Source organism: Amblyraja radiata, chromosome 1 (assembly GCF_010909765.2).
Source record: "Amblyraja radiata isolate CabotCenter1 chromosome 1, sAmbRad1.1.pri, whole genome shotgun sequence".
Lineage (NCBI taxonomy): Eukaryota > Metazoa > Chordata > Chondrichthyes > Rajiformes > Rajidae > Amblyraja > Amblyraja radiata.
Genome location: NC_045956.1, coordinates 157977017 through 158000007, shown reverse-complemented (window position 1 = coordinate 158000007; position 22991 = coordinate 157977017). Strand labels below are relative to the sequence as shown.

At 43.8% G+C, this 22991-nt stretch overlaps 1 protein-coding gene across 4 annotated transcripts in view; it reads left to right on the top strand.

Annotated features, from left to right (window-relative positions):
• The first annotated feature begins 5585 nt into the window (after positions 1-5585).
• The window catches only part of dcc (DCC netrin 1 receptor), a 1158836-nt gene continuing 1141430 nt past the window's right edge, over positions 5586-22991 (top strand). For all 4 annotated transcript variants that reach the window (XM_033033465.1, XM_033033449.1, XM_033033455.1 and 1 more), the window contains exon 1: positions 5586-6075. In XM_033033465.1, the coding sequence (XP_032889356.1) occupies positions 5991-6075 (85 nt within the window). In that variant the 5' untranslated portion in view covers positions 5586-5990. The remainder of the gene's footprint in view (positions 6076-22991) is intronic.

Below are 22991 nucleotides of genomic sequence, written 5' to 3'. Positions count from 1 at the left end.
CGGAACAGGAGATAACATTTCAGTGGGTCTATATACCATAGACCATATATACGTATACACAATAAATAAACAGATAAAGTGCAATATGCTATTATTGTTCAGAGTTTGTTTGATGGCGAGTTTAATAGCCTGATGGCTGTGGGGAAGAAGCTGTTCCTGAACCGGGATGTTCCATATTTCAAGCTCCTGTACCTTCTACCTGATGGCAATGGAGAGATAGTGTGTGGCCAGGATGATGTGGGTCTTTGATGATGTTGGCAGCCTTTTTGAGGCAGCGACTGCGATAGATCCCTTCGATGGTGGGGAGGTCAGAGCCGATGATGGACTGGGCAGTGGTCACGGTGGAGTACTAAATTGGGAGGAAGGGAGGGGTGGGCAAAATTCAAACGCATATTTGCTTCCTTGCAACACTGCTGTGCTGCTATCTCTAATGCACGATTCTTTTTCTGTATTCTCTTTGGGAATTAGCATTATATCTAGACTATGAAATCCTTTAATCATCTATAAAACCTAAAGTATATCATCCTCCAGCCTTTTATACTCAAGTGAATCCAATTATCTCCGCAGGCCTGTCTTACAAATTTAACCCTTTAATCTTGGGAGCAGCTGGTGTTCTCCTAGGAGCTGAGAACGTAGAGAGAAGATTTAGTAAAATTGTACAAGATTGTGAGGCTTAGATTTGTTACATGGAGAGAAGATGCTCCCTTTGGTGAATGGTTCCAGGAATAATGGAGACATATTCAAACTGATGGGCAATAAAACACGAGGATCTGAGATAACTTTATTTTATGTGGAAAGTGGTTATGTTTTGTACTGGTTTTATAAACTGCCTAAAAAGGTGATGGAAAGAGAATCTATTGAAAATGAATTGGATAGGGAAAATAATATGCAAGTTTGTGTGGATAGAGCAAGGGGATAGACAATAGACAATAGGTGCAGAAGTAGACCATTCAGCCCCTCGAGCCAGCACCGCCATTCAATGTGATCCTGGCTGATCATCCACAATCAATACCCCTTCTCTAATCCACAATCAATACCCCAGTTCCTGCCTTCTCCCCATATCCCTTAACTCCGCTATCTTTAATGGGGCTGACTAGATTGCTTTATGAAGCGTTGCATGGACTTTGATGGGTCATGTTGTTGTCATTCTGTCATTCTTAGTGTCGAACTGGTGAATCTGCATCTCATCCCATTCAAGGTCACCGCATCCTTTTAAAAGACTTCGGAGGAAGTCTGACGAGAATTTTGCACACATTTCATCCCCTCGATATTTAGAGAGCACTGATCTTTGAAATTACTTTTTGTACTTCTTGCTGGTTAGCGTAAACTGTGATCTCTCATTCCTAGGACAAGGTGGCTAACTTCAAAATTCTCCACATTAACCAACCACCACCTTTCATTGTTTTCCCCACTCACAATGCATATCTCTTTCCAGTTTCTTTTACCTCTATATTTATCATGCGACCAAACATCAGCAGACATAGATACATGACATACTATTCTCAGTTATTTAGCAATGTTGTGAAGGGCTGAGGCACGGTGCCATGGAGGTCGCCATTAGGCACGTTTTGACAATTTAGGTAATTATGCCCATTATTACTACTCTCTATATCCTAAACACTAACATGCTGGAATAAATGGGTTCCCTCTGTTCTCAGTTTTGTTAATGGCCTCTTGTTTGGAAACTATGTGCATGCTTTCTGGAGTTCACCTCAGTAACATTGCTTGCTTCTCCATTTGCTATCAGATGATTCAACTCAGCTAGACTTGTCTACAATTTACAAGTTCAACCATTTAACAGAGTAGAGGCAGTGAGCAATCCACATATTTTACCCCAATATTTATTTGAATTACTTTTCAAGTGCACTTTTTTCCCTGCTTAACTTTTTTTCTCCCATTGGATTCAATTAATAAAAGAAAACCCAAGGTCAATTTACCACAAAGTGAGAAGTCCTTTTTAAATTGCCCTCCCCCCCACCACCGCAGTATCTCTCCGTAACGCGAGCATTTGCTGTCTGAGTGAATTAAACTCAAACTCTCTAAAAGTCATTATTGAGCCAAGTCTCTCAAAGAACCTTTGCTGGTCTCGGCATTTTATTAAACAGCCCACAAGGTGTACTGCTTGGTATTGATCTACAGTGTGCTTGTTTGTTCCACATTTCTCAATTGCAGTTCACCTCCACCAACCAAACAACCACAAAAAGAAAAAATCATTCCCAAAGTAGACTTGAAAATATAAAACATTAAATGGCAAAATATTGACAATTCTTGTGATGGATGGTGAGGAAGTACTCTATTTTTTTTGTTTTGAGAAATGTCTGGAAAAGAAAAGGCAAATTAACTAAGTCTGCTGGAAATTTAGACTTTGGTCTCAAAAATTAAAATGGGAAAAAGTCTGTCAGGAGAACGATTGGAAAGGTATTACATCAAGGATGCTGACACTGATGTTTGTGATGTTTAAGAAAGAACTGCAGATGCTAGAAAAATCGAAGGTAGACAAAAATGCTGGAGAAACTCAGTGGAAGAGGCAGCATCTATGGAGCGAAGGAATAGGTGATGTTTCAGGTCGGGACCATTCTTCAGTGGGATCTCGACCCAAAACATCACCTATTCCTTCGCTCCATAGATTCTGCCTCACCTGCTGAGTTTCTCTACCATTTTTGTCTACCTCTGATGTGAGTGGTGCTCTGTTCACCCCACATGTCTGCTATACACCCTAGTCTGTATCAATACCATTAATGAAGACCAAAGTGTGTACTTTACCATCCTTCCTGAAGTTGAGGATCTGTGCCTTGCTACCAGCTCTATCTTGACATTGAGTTCTTGTCCACTACAGTGGTGTCATAGAAACATAGAAAATAGGTGCAGGAGTAGGCCATTTGGCCCTTCGAGCCTGCACCACCATTCAATATGATCATGGCTGATCATCCAACTCAGTATCCTGTACCTGCCTTCTCTCCATACCCCCTGATCCCTTTAGCCACAAGGGCCACATCTAACTCCCTCTTAAATATAGCCAATTAACTGGCCTCAACTACCTTCTGTGGCAGAGAATTCCACAGATTCACCACTCTCTGTGTAAAAAATGATTTTCTCATCTCGGTCCTAAAAGACCTCCCTCTTATCCTTAAACTGTGACCCCTAGTTCTGGACTTCCCCAACATCGGGAATAATCTTCCTGCATCTAGCCTATCCAACCCCTTAAGAATTTTGTAAGTTTCTATAAGATCCCCCCTCAATCTTCTGAATTCTGAATTCCAGCGTGTACAGCGTGTCATCTCCAAACTTGTAAGTGGAGTTAGAGCGGAATTTGGCTGGACAATCGTGCAAATGTATCCTTGCAGCACCAGTGTTGAGAATCATCGTGGAGGACAGTTTGTCACCTATCCTTACTGATTGCAGTCTATGGGTCAAGAAGTCGAGGAACCCATAAATGAAGGGGGTGCTGAGTCCAAGGTCCAGGAGTTATGGTTGGATTTATAGTGTTGAAGGAGGAGCTACAGTCAATAAATAGGAGTTTGATATAGAATTCCTGATGCTCCAAAAATAAATGCAGGGCCAGGGTGAAGGTGTCTGTCATGGACTTATTGCAGCCATAGGCAAATTGCAGTGAATCTAGTTCCTCCCGACACTCCTTGTAGACCAGTGGTTTCACTTTCAGGAAGACCGATCTGATGTCTCGAATGGTGACCATGGGTGCAAGACCATGTATGGGTGATGATGTCATTCCACTGACCTCCTGGTCAAGACAATTAGTCCTGGTGCAGCCACATTGATGCCAAGAAGACGCACTAATGCCTCACCAACACCACAGCACTGGCCAAGAGAGCCCAGCAGCGACTACACCCTCTCCGAAGACTACGGAAAGCAGGTCTCCCCACTAATAATAATAATAATACATTTTATTTAATGGGCGCCTTTCAGACATCTCAAGGACACCTTACATAGTAATCGGAATAAAAACATATAATCGGAATATAACAAGTAATAAAGACATCACAGAGATAAATTAAAAACAGAATTCAATCCAAAAACAAAAAATCAAAAACACACTACACACCTACAAACTTTTTATAGGGGGACAATCGAGAGCACATTAACCTACGGCATCACTTCCTGGTTCGGGAGCTGCAAGGCGTACGAACGGCACCAACTAGACAGGATTGTGAAGACCGCCAGCAGGATTATTGGTGCTCCACTCCCTTTCCTGCTGGACATATACAGGAAGAGATGTATCAGCAGAGCCATTTCCATCATCAAAGACCCCTACCACCCATCGCATCATATATTCTCCATCCTGCCATCTGGGAAGAGGTACAGGAGCATTAGCTGCAAAACCAGCAGGATGCTCCTCAGCTTCTTCCCGCAGGCTATAAGACTGATAAATGGACTTTGCCCCCTGCCAAAGTATCGCGCACCAACCACCAACCTGGACACACTGCAGCAGAGCCACTGTCGTGCCGCTGCCGATCGGAACGCCTGTTGATGTTTAGTAGAGAGTAGAGTGTTTAATTTGTTCATGATATATGTATTTTTATTTCTATTTATTTTTTACTGCACACTGGTTGAGCAACGTTTTTTTGTTTCCTCTGGGTATGTGAGTGCTCAGGAAAATGACAATAAAGATATACTACTACTACTACCACTACTATACTACTACTTCCTCATAAAGTTAACAAATTTCAGCATGTCCCCAGTGGCTCTTACCAATTTCTATACATGTACCATAGCAAGCATCTATCCTGAGGCATCACAGCTTAGTTTGGCAAGACCGCTGGATATTGCAGAGTTGTGAACACAGCCCAATCTATCAAGCAAACCAGCCACCTCATCAACTCCATCAACACTTCTCCTGCCTCAGGAATGGAATACAGCTAGCAGAATCAACGACCAGGCTGAGCAAGCGTCTCGACCTGAAACGTTACCTATCCATGTTCTCCAGAGGTGCCGTCTGACCTTTTGAGTTACTCCAGCATTTTGAGTCTTTCTTAGGTAAACCAGCATCCGCATGTCCCTGTTATTCCATAATCAAGGACCACTCATACTAGCAGTCAATATCTCTTCTCCAGCCGGTCTCAAGATACAAAAGCTTGAAAACGTACCACCAGATTCAAGAACAACTTCATGCCTGCTGTTATTAGAGCTTCCAATGCCCCTCATATGCTAGGGAGGAATTCACCATTTTACAGCCATTTGTATCTGCATCTGCATTTTCTCTGAACAATGTATTCTGCACTGTGCTTATTTTCTCTTCTGTACTGCCCGATGTCCTCATGCATTGAATGATTTGCCGTGGGTAGCGCGCTAGACAGCTACATTGTATCTCCATATACTTGACAATAATAAGACAATACCAAAGAAATTCAACAATGCGCTAGTTGATTAGGGGAGAGACTTCTTTAAATGTTCCCTGTATTTTCCCTGTCAATGTTCCCTGTAACAGCAACAATTCAGAATTTGTGGTTCACGCCGCCGCAACCAGAACATGTTCGCTGGATGATGGAAAACCTCCCGCCTCCCACTGATTGACAGCTTTTCATTCATTCACTCCATTCCAGAGAAGATCCCGGCTCCTGGATTTTAACTCTGCTTACTACACCTCCACTGGATCAATGGATTCAAACACACACACACACACGGGAGCTCCCAATCCACCTCACTGGCCACAGCTCAGTAACAAGTGAGAGAAGGGACTGTCTCCCTCCCTCTCGTCAAACCTCTATCTCCCCCGCCATCTGAGCAATGGACCAGGATATAAAACACTCCGGATAGCTGATTTGCTTCGATAGTTGTAAAGAAAGCTCTCTCTCTCTCTCTTTTCTGCCAGCGTTCTCTCTTTCGAGTTTCTGCTTTAAAAAAAAAAAGATTCGATGATTTTTAAAAAGATTCAACTTCCCATCCACAACGAGTGCTGTGAAAAGATCAACCAGAGCGGGGAGAAGCACGCGGATTGTTCTGGACGTTAACAGATTCCGAGGTTTTGGTCAATTATGGCGATTGTTGGATTAATGCTGCGAAAACTAGTTTTCCTATTGTGGTGGCAGAATTTAATCGGCCGAGAATCCCAAGCCTCTGGTAAGTCTCTCTCTCCCATTGTCCTGGTCAGTTTACCTTTTAAAGATCTAGCTGACAAGAATGGGTTAATGGTATTTGGTGTGTAATATTTGGTTACTGTTTGTGACTTTCACCCGCTCACTCTGTGTCATTTACTCCCCTGTTCAACTCCGGGCTCGTTCCCCTCTTGTATGTATATATTTTTTCAGCCAGGGATGAGTTTCCTTGTGGAAAATATCCACAGCATGAGCCCGAAGAGCTTTCTTTTGATGCAGGGTTCAGCAATGTCACACCGATTCAGAAAACGCACTGAGCGCATTTGTTGACATGGCGCAATACTTTAGCCTTCTTCTTCTTTAATCCCAATTATTAGTAAACCTATCTCTCCCCCCCCTCTCTTCCTTAATTACAGATAGTTAGCACTCTCACGATTCTAATTGAAACGAAAATATATATATAGTCTCCGACTCCTAATATTCCTGTGCTAATATCTGCTTGTACTAAAAACCCACAGTGATCTATCTTCCAATCACCGATTCAGAAAACGCACTGAGCGCATTTGTTGACATGGCGCAATACTTTAGCCTTCTTCTTCAATCCCAATTATTAGTAAACCTATCTCTCTCCCTCCCTTCTTCCTTAATTACCGATAGTTAGCACTCTCACGATTCTAATTGAAACGAAAACTTCCAATCACCGCTGCTTTTCTGTTAATTCGAGGCACTTTGAGGAGGGTGGGGGAGGAGAAACTGTGGGAAAAGTGTATTCAATAGCAAAAGTCAATTCAATAGCAAAAAAAAATCGCGATTTGCGAGGTGCATTTTTCTTTCTGGATATAATGTATGTATGTATATATATATATATGTATGTATAAACACACTGCTGATCATTTCCAGGCGACGAGCAGATTTTTATGCGATTTCACTTTAACACGGGACGGGTTGAAATTCGCGGGGATTGTTTGCTGGGGATTGCACTGCGGGGGGAAATTAGTGTCTGGCGGTACTACCGATGCTGTTTGCCTTGCACCGCCAACACTTTACAGAGGCAGGGACGGACAGAGATGAAATTGACGAGATATTCGGCTGAAATTTGCGATGCCGCTAGGGCGAGCGCGCTCTTGTCCTCTCTACAACCAAATCTGTGGCGGCTGTGAATGCATGCTTCAAATCCACAATCACTCGTTTCCTTCACACCGAATCTCATCCGAAATAGCAGAATCTTAGCGTGTTGCTGTTGTTGAGCTGATGCAGCGCCGGTTTGTTGCAAACACACATCCGTGTGGATTTTTTTCCTCCAATACTTTGATCGTGTGGAATAGCAGCTTTGAGCCAAATAAATAGGTTGATTCAGCGGCGGTGGTGACGGCCGCTTTGAATATTGCGATGGGCAGTGAGCGAGATTCGCTCTGGGTTAGTTGGGGAGGGGACGGACAGAAAGAGGGAAACAAATGGCCAACTCCCCCCCCCCCCCCCGGGCAGGGAGCCTCAGGCTGTGCTGGCGAGTTGGTTGGGGGGGGGGGGGGGGGGGGGTCAGCGACTGTTGGGGAAAAAGAAGAGCCATGCACAGAAGAAGAAGCAGATCGTAAACTCGCAACACAGCCAAAGAGGACAGACGCACTTCAGTGAACTCGATGCCTATGGGGAACGGAGAGGGGAGGGGGGGGGGGGGGAGGGAGAGAGAGAGATTCAGTCTCCTTTCATTCCCTGGCACCTCCCGGCCGGAGCGCCATCTGAGCGGATTTAACAGTCGTACTCGGCATTAGCGAAAGAGAGAGCGCGACCCTGGTTGTAACAAAGCATTTAAACCCCCCACCAGACTGGGTGTGATGTGCACAGCTTGGGGGCGGGGGGCGGCTGGTTGGAAGTATCATTATAAATGCGTCTGGTGCAGTATAAATCACTGGCTCGCTGTCACTACCGATACTTAACGGTTAGATTTGTAAATGTTTTATGAAGCCCGTGAATAGCAACTGGTTTGGATCTATGCACCATGTGTTAGCTCCTTGCCACATTTGTTCTGAGATTTCGGACTAACATTCAATATACACACAAGCGGGTAGATGTGCGTGTGCATGGAGTCTATACACCCAGTTCCACGCCTGCGAAGCTTGCCATATGTTGTCTACAATGGATTATGTTAAAATTATTTAAGCATCACAAGTCTAACTAAACGCATAAGAGAGAAACGCCAACCGAGAGTTTATATAACATATTATTTATGTGGAATTACCAGAGGGAGAAAACAATTATTGTTGGAGAAGTCAACCCACAGCATAAAGCTTGATTCATTCATTTCGTGAGATGTATACAAAATCACATTAACTCTAGGGGATGTGTCCAATAACTGCTTCTGCTGATATCATTTTACCTGCCTGATAACTCTTTCTGCTGGTATTAGAGCGATATCCACCAGATAACTCCTGCCGGTATCACAACCACCCCTGGTCTCTTAATTCCAGCTGCTCACACCACAGCAATTTCACCAAAGATAAGTTAGATTTAGCTTTTAGGGCTAAAGGAACCAAGGGATATGGGATACAGCAGGAACGGGGTACTGATTTTAGATGATCAGCCATGATCATATTGAATGGCGGTGCTGGATCGAAGGCCGAATGACCTACTCCCGCACCTATTTTTCTATGTTTCTATAACAGCCACTGCTGATCTCAGAGCAACGTTTGATAACTCCCGCTGCTGAAGTCACAGAGACTCCTTGTCTGACAATTCCCTACTTGTTTTGTTTTTTTTTGGGGGGGGGGGGGGGGGGGGTTGTCGGTTCTTGATATGGTGAATAAGATCATGGTGGCAGCCAAGCATGATGACGGTAGGTGTTTTACACGTGAGGTGCTCTCGTGTCTTTGCTGTGAACAGCAGGGCATCTATTTGCTCCCATTGCATGACCTCAGTATTCTCAAAACCATCACGAATTCTCCTTGTGAGGTATTGGACCAGAGGTTCCCAGAAGTACATGGGAATGTTGTATGTCTTTAAGGAGGGTGTAGATCTATTCTTGAAACTTGCGTTTAAAGATGGGTTCTGTCCCAAAACATTATCTACACGTTCTCCAGCGATACTGCTGCCTGACCTGCTGAGTTACTCTAGCAATTTGTGTCCTTTCTCAAATCTTTTCTTTTGTCTGCTTGTTTATCACTTCCCATGAGAGAGCTGTCTGTTTTGGGGGAGTTTGGAGTGGCGCATGCAAACGAGGTGGCCTTCCCAATATAGCCGAGTGTAAGTAGGCTCTGGAAAAGGGAGATGTTGACCTGGGAGAGGTCACTTACATTGGTTTGCTTATACGTCAGGGAACGTGGAGGATTTTGCAAAGATAATAATAATAATAATGGATGGGATATATATAGCGCCTTTCTAATACTCAAGGTGCTTTACATCGCATTATTCATTCACTCCTCAGTCACACTCGGTGGTGGTAAGCTACTTCTGTAGCCACAGCTGCCCTGGGGCAGACTGACGGAAGCGTGGCTGCCAATCTGCGCCTACGGCCCCTCCGACCACCACCAATCACTCACACACAGGCAAAGGTGGGTGAAGTGTCTTGCCCAAGGACACAGCGACAGTATGCACTCCAAGCGGGATTCGAACCGACTACCTTCTGGTTGCCAGCCGAACACTTAGCCCATTGTGCCATCTGTCGTCCCGAAGATATAGCACCAAAGATCAACATTGGTGCTATTTTTGCACTATCTTGAGGTGCTTTATGTGGCTGTTCCAGGTGTTGGGGGGCAAATAAGAAGCTGGGAACATTGCAGCAACAGTGAGTTTTATGCTGGGTATGAGGTCTTGAACTTCAGATACCTTTTGCCAAAATCAACCAAAGATTGCTCTGATGCACTGAAGGTGGTGCAGTGTGTGTGTCTGCTGAGAGATGGGAAGTGGTCCATGTTTCTCGGGTCTCCTCGCGAATCTTCCTGGTTGGCGGGTTGTGTGATGCACTGGGAGAGATTGTTAGAAGACTTTCTTGTGGATGTTGGGTGCAAGGGCCATCCTCTTGTGTGCTTCAATAAAACAATTGGCAATGGCTATGAACTCAATCTCTGATCCTATGCAAAAGCAGTATCATTTGTATACAGCAGGACAATTACTAAGATTTAGGCAAACCTGGTTCTGGGGTGCAATCTCCATAGATTGAAAAGTCTCCCATTAGAACTGAAGATTAATTCTCCTCCCATAATAAATATTTTGGAGTTGGTGTGCAACATTGTGGCAAGAGAGATTTAGAAAAGTGTGTGGAGGAAGTGGAACAGCCTTGTTTGGCATCAACCTCTACACAGATTGATTCAAGAATCAAGAGACAAGAGTATTTCATAGTCAGGACAATGGAATTCCCGCTTGCAGTACATAACAGAAATGTGAACATAGCATTTAATCGATAGCATCATAAATAATAAAATAAAATTCAATATATAAAAACAAAAGTAACAATGTAGTGCAAAGATAAAAACAATGCCCCTCGTGCAATCAAGGTAGTTTGTAGTTTGGGATTTAGTTGGAGTTTATGGTGTCCATCAGGCTGGGAAGAAGCTGTTCCTGAACAACATCTTGTGTTGCAGATCCGTTGATTAATATTATACTTCTGACATCATTGCAACTCCCTTTCCATAGCATGGCGTTGATGTCAGAGAGATACTCTGTTTGATAACTCCCATTGCTGATGTCACAGAGTGACCCAGTCTGATAACATTCGCCAATGACGTCACAGTCACCCAGTCTGATCATTGCCACCGCTGATAGCTCTGTGATTCATTTTCAGCAGCAGGTCTTGTTTTCTCGCAAAAGGACACTGTGTGCCAGTACAACATTGGTAAAAAAGGTTTCATCTTTATCTCCTTTAGAATTTGAAAGGAAATAACTAAATAAATTGTGGATTTTTCTCTGATGAAGCTGAACACAAGGACTGAAATGGTTCATGATAATCTCTGGATGAAAATATCTGATTCTTTAATTGTGAACAGTTTGACCTGATGGAGCATTTGAAAAGTACACGTCCACGTCATCATTCTGCTGAAGTGTTGAGTGGAATAGAGTGAAGAACCTTCTTTCTGCCACTAGATGTTGCTCACTAACCTAGTAGACACTGTGGTGCAAACCAGGGCATCCCCTGACAATTAATTTGCACTGTACAGCTTAATCTTGGAGCTAAATTGATAATTGCATGAAGCAAGCATTTGTGGTCACACCGATTTCCCTACATTTTCCCCTATTCTTAACAAAGGCATTTTTTAATCCTCAACACGCATGTTTCTTTGGCAGCAATTGGATTTATTGCTAATCCCCAGCTTCTGTTCAAGAGGTGGTCAGTAGCAGTTGTGATCCATTTGGGGAAAAGTGATAGATGTTGTCGCTAGGTGTGAAGCAACAATATCTTGATCCAGTGACACACGAAGGAATGATCAGATTCTAAATTAGGATGCAAGTCCTTCCATTAAGTAGTGTACAGTTCTGATTCTCCAACCTACATCAGTGCGGATGTTGGACATTCGCTCGGGAAGTGTTTGGCTACAATGCTGAGAACTAGATTCATCTCTCTAGTATCATTCTCTTCACTCTATGTCTAGCACTTGCAGTTGTCTTGATTGTATTCATGCAGAGTATTATCTGATTTGATTGAGCAGCATGCAAACAAATGCTTTTCACCATTGGTACACGTGACTATAATAAATCTAAAACTACACCTATAGTGCCAGGATGAGTAACTTGGAAGTTTACTGGTGATGGAAGTATTTCCATGTAATATCTTCACTTTGTCATTCTCACTTGTATACAGAGAGCAACACAGAAGGGCCCATCTATCCTCTCGCAGGTACTATCACAACGTTTAAGAAACATTTAGAGAGGTACGTGGATAGGGTAGGTTCAGAGGAATATGGGCCAAATGCAGGTAGATGGGACTAGTGTAGATGGAACATAGAAACATAGAAAATAGGTGCAGGAGTAGGCCATTTGGCCCTTCGAGCCTGCACCGCCATTCAATATGATCATGGCTGATCATCCAACTCGGTATCCCGTACCTGCCTTCTCTCCATACCCCCTGATACCTTTAGCCATAAGGGCCACATCTAACTTCCTCTTAAATATAGCCGATGAACTGGCCTCAACTACCTTCTGTGGCAGAGAATTCCAGAGATTCACCACTCTCTGGGTGAAAAATGTTTTTCTCATCTCGGTCCTAAAAGATTTCCCCCTTATCCTTAAACTGTGACCCCTTGTTCTGGACTTCCCCAACATCGGGAACAATCTTCCTGCATCTAGGATGTCCAACCCCTTAAGAATTTTGTACGTTTCTATAAGATCCCCCCTCAATTTTCTGGGGAATATGTTGAACGGTGTGGGAAAGTTGGGCTGATGGGCCTGTTTCCATGCTGTATGACCCTATGACTCCATGACTATGTGTAACTTGTGCAAGCTGGGTAACCCTTGAGACCAGGAGTTTATATTTCTACAACTTTGGGCTTTTTAGCGTTTATTAGTATTGGTCCTCGTTTATTATTTATTATCAATAACACATTTTTGCTTTTTCTGATACCAAGGCAAATATATAATTTGCTTAATAGAAAGAATGGAACAGACAGAGTTATGGATGTGCAGTTATCCATTGGGGATGTATTGGGTTGTCAAATTTTGACAGTATTAATTTCAAACTGAAACCAATGACTGCTTCAACAACACTCAGTGCAGTATTGACATTGTCAATTGTTTTGCGCATTTCATAACTATTGACAGTTGTGCTCAATCAATAAGATTAAATTAACATTCCAATGGCAAACAGGATATCCAAGAGGATGATATGTGATCTGCACAACCACAAGAGGGCCTTATTTCACCATTTCAATTGGAAATCCTAAATCTGTTCTGTCAGTAAAGCAGCTTCCATAAATTTCACTTTCTTCCTAACAAATACTGTCTCAGCAGCTTTTGATTATTTAAAAAACCTGAGTTCATTCAAATAAGGATTCTACACATCCCTTTCCCCCAGAACGACACAGTGGTGCAGCTGGCAGAGCTGCTGCTTCATAGTGCCAGAAACCTGGGTTCAATCCTGACCTTGGGTGCTGTCTGTGTGGAGTTTGCATTTTCTCCCTTTGGCAGGAGAACATACAGACTTCGACATCTACTCCGGGTGCTCCGGTTTCCTCCCACATCCCCAAAACGCATGAATTTGTAGTTTAATTGGCCTCTATAAATTGCTCATAATGTGCAGGGAAAGTGTGATAACATAGAACTAGTGTGAACGGATGATCAATGGTCGGCATGGACTTAGTGGGCCGAAGGGCCTGTCTCCATGCTATATCTGTAAACTAAACATAAACTTTCCCCACAGGGTGCACACTGCATTGACATCAAGATTAATTCTGCATTTTCCTAGCTAAACACACTATTAAAACAGATGTTTAACACTACTTATCATTGCTTTGTGGTTTATCTTGTCTTCTTTCCTTTCCACATTTCTTTTGATCATACCTTGTACACAAAGAATATGGCTCTTGTTGGATTCTGAATACGAAACGGCAAAACAACTGGTGAGAGTGAATGTCGCCAATTAAACGCATTTTATTTTAAAGAATGTCCTAATGTGTCATGGTCTTTTCCTTTCTTTATTCTCTGTCGGATCCACGCTTTCAATCAATTCATTCTGATTTGAAAAAACATTCTGCTTACACTTTTCCTCAGGCTAGTAATATATTATTTATGATTTTGTGGCATTTTTCTGGCTTCAGATATTAATAGCTGCTTAATTCTGGCATAATGCCAATGATATTAATTGAGTTTCTTTGCAAAGATACTGTTAATCTGAAGATATGCATTTACACAACCGTACACAAAATACATGCGCACAACACAGGCAACACATAGCCACATGTCTTCCCCAGCACTGGCCTTCACCGCCATGTATTTCACTGTTTCCAGGCCTCTCACTTTGGTCCCAGCCATGATATCAAGGATCTACATTCCATTCATCGCTTCAGTTTCCCCCCCATGCCCTCAGCTCATAAGGTCATGAATAGGAACAGAATTAGGCCATTCGGCCCATCATTTACTTTGCCATTCAATCAAGGCTGATCTATCCTTCTAACCCCATTCTCCTGCCTTCTCCCCATAACCTCTGACACCTCCCGTACTAATTAAGAATTTATCGCAGCCTTACAAATATCCACTGACTTTGCCTCTACAGCCTTCTGTGGCAAAGAATTCCACAGGTTCACCATCCTCTGACTAAAGAAATTACTCCTCATCTTCTTCCTGAAAAAACCTAGTCCAAGACTCTCCTACTGGTGGAAACATTCTCTCCACATCCACTCTATCCAAGCCTTTCACTATTCTATATGGGACGACAGATGGCACAATGGGCTAAGTGTTCGGCTGGCAACCGGAAGGTAGCCGGTTCGAATCCCGCTTGGAGTGCATACTGTCGTTGTGTCCTTGGGCAAGACACTTCACCCACCTTTGCCTGTGTGTGAATGTGTGTGAATGTGTGTGAGTGATTGGTGGTGGTCGGAGGGGCCGTAGGCGCAGAATGGCAGCCACGCTTCCGTCAGTCTGCCCCAGGGCAGCTATGGCTACAGAAGTAGCTTACCACCACCGAGTGTGACTGAGGAGTGAATGAATAATGCGATGTAAAGCGCCTTGAGTATTAGAAAGGCGCTATATAAATCCCATCCATTATTATTATTATTATTATTATTATTATATGTTTCAATGAGGTTCCCCCTCATTCTTCTACACTCCAGTGAGTGCAGGCCCAGTGCCGACAAACGCTCATCATAAGTTAACCTACTAATTCCTGAGATCATTCTTGTCAACCTCCTCTGGACCCTCTCCAGAGCCAACACACCCTTCCTCAGATGTGGTGCCCTAAGTTGCTCACAAAAGCTTCACCCTCTCTGCCATGCAACTGTACTTTCTGACCATTTCTCTGTTGCTCCTGCAGCTCCAGGCCTCGCTCTTTCTAATGTGTCACTGTCTTCGCATCTTCTTCATCCTCTGCTGGATCCCCTCTTTCAACCAGTGTTTCTTCTCCTTCCTGACGAACACCAAGGTCACCCTCCACGAGGCTGCAAGCCCTCATGCCAACACCACTCGGTTCAACTGCACTCCGTCTCCAACATTTCCCCCCCCCCCCCCAGACCACTCTCCTCTGAGTCCCCCTCCTCCCTGAACGTTACTTCACTCCATCCTCCTGAGCCCCCGCCCCACACGACCCTCCACTGATCCCGTGTCTGGCCTCAGCACCAACTCCTGCCATGTTGTCACAACCTCCCCCCCCCCCCCCCCTGACCTCCCTGTCTCTAGCTCAGTGGTCTGTCATCACAGAGGCCTTACCTTTCTACCCTTGAGCCTAATTCTCAATGAGTTCCGAGCCCACCATGATGTAACAATTTTATGATCTTGATGGAAAGAAAATGAGGAGAATATTTGGTCCTGAGCATTTAGGTGGTGCTGGGTGCTGGTGAAAGTGTTAATGGTGGTAAAAAGTTGTCCTTCCTTTGCTAAACAGGAAAATAATACCCTCCCAAAATAAAAGTGGGAAGTTAGAGTCTTTGGAATGTTTGAGTAGCTGTGTTGTGGTAAGTTGGTCTGTATTATCCATGTCAAAGGCAAATTGATGGCAGATTTCATTAGTTGGAGTGGTGGGGGTGGTAACCAACTCCAGTCCTGATCACTGTCCAGTTATTCATGGTTGAAGGTCTGTTTGAGTGGATGCCAGTTAAAAGCAGGATCAGAATGTCCTCCAATATTCAGTTGCACGAACAGATATGAGGAGCAATCTATTCATAGTGTCAGACCCATCCAGCACGGAAACAAGCCCTTCGGCACAACACATCCATGCCGACCAAGATGCCCAGCAGAGCTCGTCCCATTTGCCAGCATTTGCCCAATGTTCCTCTAAACCTTTCCTATCCGTGAGCCTGTCCATTTGTCTTTTAAATGCTGTTATAGTACTGTCCCAAATAACTCATCTGGCAGCTCATTCTATATACCCGCCCCCCCCCCCCCTCTGTGTGAAAATCTGTAACCCCTCAGAGAGTTGTAAGTTTTTGAACTAGTTTTCTTAAAGCGGAGTGAAAGCAGAGTTTGTGACTTTTATAGCATAGTTGGATGGAGTCCTGACAAGCAAGGGGTGAAAGGTTAATGTGAGAACATGGGAAAGCGGAGCAGATATTGTAAAATCAGATCAACAAAGATTTTATTAAACGGCAGGGTGGGCTTAAGAGTGGCTCATTTTTATTCCTAATTCCTAAATAATGCTGCATGTTAATGCCGTAGGTAAATAGTGGACAAAATAATTTATAACTTTGCGTTAAGTATCTATCCATAAAGATGCACACAGTAATTTTTAGTCATTAGCGTAGTAGTGTTTGGCCACTAGCAATTGCCTGCTGCAGTTCTTACCTAATTATCGTACATTTTAAAAATATTAGTAGATATTTTACATTAATTGCATTAAGCCTAATCCTTTTTCAGCCTAATATAGTAGCAAACTTTGATGATTGCATTTCTTCAAGGCTTGTTTTTGAGATAGTTTATGGTTTATGAATGAAATCAATTGTTTCCAGCAAGTTCATGCAAAAGAAGTTGATGGATGGAAAGGAAAGTGAAAATAATTCTTGTTCGATGATGAGATGGATTGTTAACTGGAAGGTGAGTTATTGCAGCAAAGTCTCCAGTGTCTTTTATTACCTGCGGCAAACCATCGCTGATGAGAATTTGGAACAGGTGACCAGTTACATTCTCTCAATGAAACTCATTTTGCTGGGTGTGTTTTTTTAAAAGAAGCTTACTCTTTATTCAGTCATCAGTGTGTCATTGCAGAAAGCTGCCAAAGGATTGTTGGTACAGGAAAGATTCAATGGTTCATTATTATAATGTGTTCCAAGGTACAGTGCAATTCTTTGTTGGTAATGTCCTGACAGTAGACTAGTGGCTGGTTTTCGAAGCCTTGTAATAGGACATTTTTAGTTTTGTTTAGTTTAGTTTAGAGATACAGTGCCGAAACAGGCCCTTTGGCCCACCGAGTCCACGCAAACCAGCGATTCCCGCACACTAACACTAACACACTAGGGACAAGTTACAATTTTATCAGGACAATTAGCCTACAAACCTGTACGTCTTTGGGGAGTGGGAGGAAACCTGGAGCACCTGGAGAAAACCCATGTGGTCATGGGGAGAACATACAAACTCCATACAGACAGCACCCCATAGTCAGGATTGAACCCAGGTCTCTGGCACTGTAAGGCACTACTGTATCACTTGCGCCACCGTGCCACCCACTGTTGTGGCAATGTAGAAGGACTTGTGTTTCAGATCCAGTGTCAGCTGTGCATTTGGTGTCAGCATGGAACTCGTATCAACCATGAATCTTGTGCCACCTTTAATTTTGACCACCCATTGAGTGTCTGCTTTCATTTAGAGTCAGTCGGCATCTACTGCCGCCCATTTGTCTCGTGTTTTTAACGATAGCTGTTCTTTTGGTGTCAGCAATGCATTAGGAGTCGGCCCAAGGCATCTAGTGTCAGTGATTATTCTTGCATCAGCTGTTAATGTGGTCAAGCATGCATCTAATATCAGCTGTCCATCTTGTTTCAGGCATGCATCTAGTGTCAGCCTCGTTCTCTAGGGCAGCTGTGTACTGCTGCTGGCTGTATTTTTAATGATCGCTGTTCATCCAGAGGTAACCATGCAACCAGTGCTAGCTGTATCTTCAGTGACAGGTGTTTAAGCTAATGTTTCTTATGAATTTTAATATTAGTAGTGCTTTCAGGGCTTAACTCTGCACTTAGCATCAGCTGTGGGTCCAGCTCTGGTTGTTCATCTTGTTCATCCAGAATCAATCATACTTCTGCTGCCAGTTTTGAGTTTGTGTTGAGTTTGAGTGTAGTTAATTGTCATGTGTTACCATGAAACGCTTTTGTTGCATGCTAACCAGTCAGTGGAAAGACAATACATGATTACATTCAAGCCATTCACAATGTACAGATTCATGATAAAGGCAATAACGGTCTGAGGGTCTGCAATGTGGTAGATAGTAGTTCAGGACCGCTCTCTTGTTGTTGGTAGGATGGTTCAGTTGCCTGATAACAGCTGGGAAGAAACTGCAACCTTTAGTGGTGTTGGTTAATCTTGCATTAGCTATGCAACTAATACTAGCCGGACATGTAGTGATTCATTCAGTGTTAGTTGTATGCGTAGTTTCAGCCATAAACTGGAAATACTCAGCAGGTCAGGCCGCATCTGTGGGGAAGAGAAGAGAAGAGAAGCAGAATTAATATTTCAGGTCGTAGACCCTTTGCCAGAACTGTGAAGGGGATAAAAGAAGCTTGTTGAGCTACACGGAGGGTGAGGGAGGAGGGTGTCTCTGAAAGGTAAAAAGGGATAAACTATAAACAAGGTTATCCGGTCAATGAGTGAATGAGAGCAGTTAGAGAGAGAAAACATAAAAAAAAACAACACAGGCAAAGGAATATAGAAACAAGGTCCGAAGAAGTGTCCCAAACTGAAACGTCACCTGTCCATGTTCTCCAGGGATGCTGCCTAACCCGCTGAGCTACTCCAGCATTTTGTGTCTTTCCACAAGTAAAAACATGTAGGAGGTGCAAAAATGAGACCAGGAAGAAGACATGCCTGGCAGGTCAGGTTGGGCATTTCCTCCACTCCCAGAGGCAAACAAAAGAAAAAAGGTAGTAAGCAACCATACTGAACCAGTATCACACATAGGCGACTGATAACAACAGGGATTAAGTTACCTGAAGATGTAAAATTCAATACTGAATCCAAAAGGCTACAATGTGCTAGACAGAAGGTGCTCTGCCTCCATCTTGCATTGGGCCTCATCGTAACAATACATGGGGCCACAGGTCAGCATGGAAGTGAAGCAAAATTGGAGCGTCTTCGGTTTAAACCAGCATCTGCAGGTTCTCCCTACATGAAGCCTCAGCTGTTTTTCTTGTTCCAACGGTTAGCCATGATTCTGCCGCACATCCGATGCTGACTGTGCCTTTAGTGATAGCCGCGTCTAGTCCAGGTCGTGCATGTGTCCAGGGATTAGTGCAATTAGTGCGAGCTTGGCCTCCAGTCATCATGCAGTTAATATCATCATTGCTTTTAATGTTACCTGTGCAGTTGCTGTTTGCTCCGCGTCCGGTGTCAGCCATGCACCTGGCGTCAGCCATGCATACAGTGTGTTCCGTGCATCTTGTGTCATCTGTCTTCCAGTGTCATCCATGCAGCTGGCATCAGCTGTGCATTGCGTATCACCTGTTCAGGCAATGCCAGCTGTATATCTGGTGTCATCCATACAGCTGGCATCAGCTGTTTATCTAATATCAGTCGTGCATCTTGTGTCAGTGGTGTATTTAGCAACAGCAGCGCATTTGTTGTGAGGCATGTCTCTAATGTGAGGTGTTTTGCTGGTATGAGCCATAGACCTGGAGTCAGGTGCAGTTAGTGCTGGCTGTGCTTCATAGATCACTTGGGCATTTTGGTGTCAGCCATGCATCTGGTGTCAGTTTTGTATTTAGCGTCAGCCGTTCATGTAATAAAAGTTGTGCACTTAATATCAACGCTAGTTCTCCTGGGGGGGGGGGGTGGGGGGGGCAGTTCCCTCTGAGTCAGAAGATTGCCATGTATATGTCTATGCAGAAATCTAGGCAGACCCCTTAGACACAATTAGGTGTTTTGGAAGTCCTGTATTTTTCTTTGAAATATTTTGGATATTGGATAGTTATATGGACGGGAAAGGAATGGAGGGTTATGGTCTGAGTGCAGGTAGATGGGACTAGGGGAGATTATGTGTTCGGCACGGACTAGAAGGGCCGAGATGGCCTGTTTCCGTGCTGTAATTGTTATATGGTTATATGGTTATAACTCCTCGATGTTAGGCCGCAGTGCGGACGGAGATACGATACGGAAAAAAATTGCATCTCCGTCGAGGTGAGCGATTGAAAAAAGTCCCCCCCCCCCACATAAAACAAGCTAAAGAACACTAAAACATACATTTAACATGTACTATAAAATAACAAAGAAGGAAGGGACGAGGCAGGTCTGTTGGCGATGCAGCCATTGTGGGCGCTTCTGTCGTTAGTAGCATATTTCCATTGAGTGCCCAACCTAAAGAATGGCCATTTATCACAGCCTGTGAGAATAATCTTTTTATCCTTTCTGTTTAATGTGTTTATTTAATTTCCCCTAAAAATTGTCCATACTTTTTCCTCACCAAATCTCCGTAGTAATGAGTTCCACATTTTCAGCATTTTAAGTACCAAAACACCATTTGTTTGAGTTGAGCTCCTCCCTCAAACACTTCCCTTGCAATAGCATTCTCACAATCTTAAATCTACCCATTTCCTTTAAACTTTGCCCGTCTTGCCTTAAAGCTACACCCTCTATTCTTTGACGTTTCATACTAGGAAAAAGGCTCTGACTACCTGCCCTATCTATGCCTCTCATAATTGTATATACTTCTATCAGGTCTCCCCTCAACCTCTGGTGCTCTGGATAAAACAATCTTTTTACAAATTCTCCTTGTAGCTAATCCCTCTAATCCAAGATTCATTCTGGTAAACCTCTTCTGCTCCCTCACCAAAGCCGTCACGTCTTTCCTATAATGGGCCGACCAGAACTGCACGCAATACTCCAAATATGGTCTAAAGGGCCTGTCCCACGAGCATGCGACTGCATGTGGCAAGCGCGACTAAACCAGAAGCGGGGGCCGCGCGGGAGTCGCGCGGAGGTCGAGTGATTGATGTGAAGTTCGAGCGAAGTCCGCGGGAAGTTCGCGTGTGACGTACGGCGTCAAGACGGTGCGTACGGCGTCAAGACACTGCGTACTGTGTTGAGACGCTGCGCACACCCGTTGAGGCGGTGCATACGGTGTTGAGGCGGCTGCGGGCCAGCAGCCTGGTGCCGTGCGGAATTTTTGAACACTGTCAGTTTTTCGGAGCCCCGCGCGATGTCGGGACCAGCTCGGCACAACTCCATACCGCTCCGGCGATCGAAGTGGGACCGGCCCCGCGAGGCCATATGGCTCAAACGACCACGTTAGGGCGCGCTTGCTGGATGCAGTCGCATACTCGTGAGACAGGCCCTTTAATAAAGTCCACTAAGTCCTACAACTGAGCTTTTACAGACACACAAATAAACCAAGTTGGTTACAGTTTGTAAATGTGCAAATGTGTTGTGCTCAGCAAATTCCAGTGATCTAGTCAATCCTAACTCTAAATTGAGTTAATTTGTTTTAGCCAAATCAGTAGGTAAGTTCCAAGAGTGTTTTATTGCCATATGTACCGAAACGGAATAAATAAATTCTTAGTGTGGCCAGGATTATGTGGGTCTCTGATGATGCTGGCTGCATCTTTGAGGCAGCAACTCTTGCAGATCCCATTGATGGCAGGAAGGTCAGCATCCATGATGAACTGAGCAGTGTTCACCACTTTTTGCAATCTTCTTCATTCCTGGGCATCGGTTGCAGAGACCTAGTTTCATGACCTTGGTAACCTGTTTAGAGGGGATGTTGGTGTTGAATGCCGAGCTTTCATCTCTCCCTCCACCAACTCTAATGTCCCCAGTTCGAAAAAGAAGTGAAAGGAATCAGGCTAGGTTCCTATTGCTGATGACTGGGGTGCTAACACTGTGGGTATGAACATGATGCAGATGGATAGAATTGCATTCACATAACGTCCTGCAATCTGTCTGAGATCCCACATGAGCAATGACCACTGTGCAGGGTGCACGAGAATGACTGCTCAATGTTGGCAGTGAGCTATGTGCTAGTGTGATTCATGCCCTTGAAAAGGCATCAAACTCATTCCCCTCTGCAAACAATATAAAAATTAACCAGTCTTGCATTCTCTTGAATTGATTTAATTTCCCAAAGGAACCAAACTACAGCTAGAAAAGCACCCTGGATTCCAGAATGAATAGAGCAATAACTCTATCATAATGAACAAATTTTGAACCTTGAATAATGTCCATTTACTATAATCCGGGTAAATATACAATGCATTCACTTTTAAATCTTGGCATTAAATCTGAACTTGACTAAATAAAGCCAATCTTTCTTTTATCCTCTCCTGTTTGTTGAAAAGGTTTAATTCAATTCCTGCGGGCATGAGTCCACAGTACAAACTGTTCATAATTCAGCAACTAACTGGCATAAAATTAGCAATTCCACTTTCATAAAGTGCCAACACTGGCATCTGAGGGAAATAACAAAACAGCACAGTAGGAGTCTCTGCTTTTGAGCCAAAGTGAAGAAACTTTTACATCGACCCGCAGCTAAAACTGACCTGCTGCACGATGACATGAGATGGCAAAACCAATTGATGTTTCAGTGTCAGCATCCTGAAGGAAGTGACATTCGCTGTTCATTAGTACCTGTACTATCACAACATTTAAGCAGCATTTAGACTGGTATATGGATGAGATAGGTTCAGAGGGATATAGAAACATAGAAAATAGGTGCAGGAGTAGGCCATTCGGCCCTTCGAGCCTGCACCGCCATTCGATATGATCATGGCTGATCATCCAACTCAGTATCCCATCCCTGCCTTCTCTCCATACCCCCTGACCCTTTAGCCACAAGGGCCACATCTAACTCCCGCTTAAATATAGTCAATGAACTGGCCTCAACTACCTACTGTGGCAGAGAATTCCACAGATTCACCACTCTCTGTGTAAAAAATGATTTTCTCATCTCGGTCCTAAAAGACTTCCCTCTTATCCTTAAACTGTGACCCCTAGTTCTGGACTTCCCCAACATCGGGAATAATCTTCCTGCATCTAGCCTGTCCAACCCATTAAGAATATGGGCAAAATGCAGGCAAGTGGGACAAGTGTAGATGCGACACATTAATCGGTGTGGGCTAGTTAGGCCGAAGGGCCTGTTTCCATGCTGTATCTGGCAGAGAATTGTGAGTCTGTGGA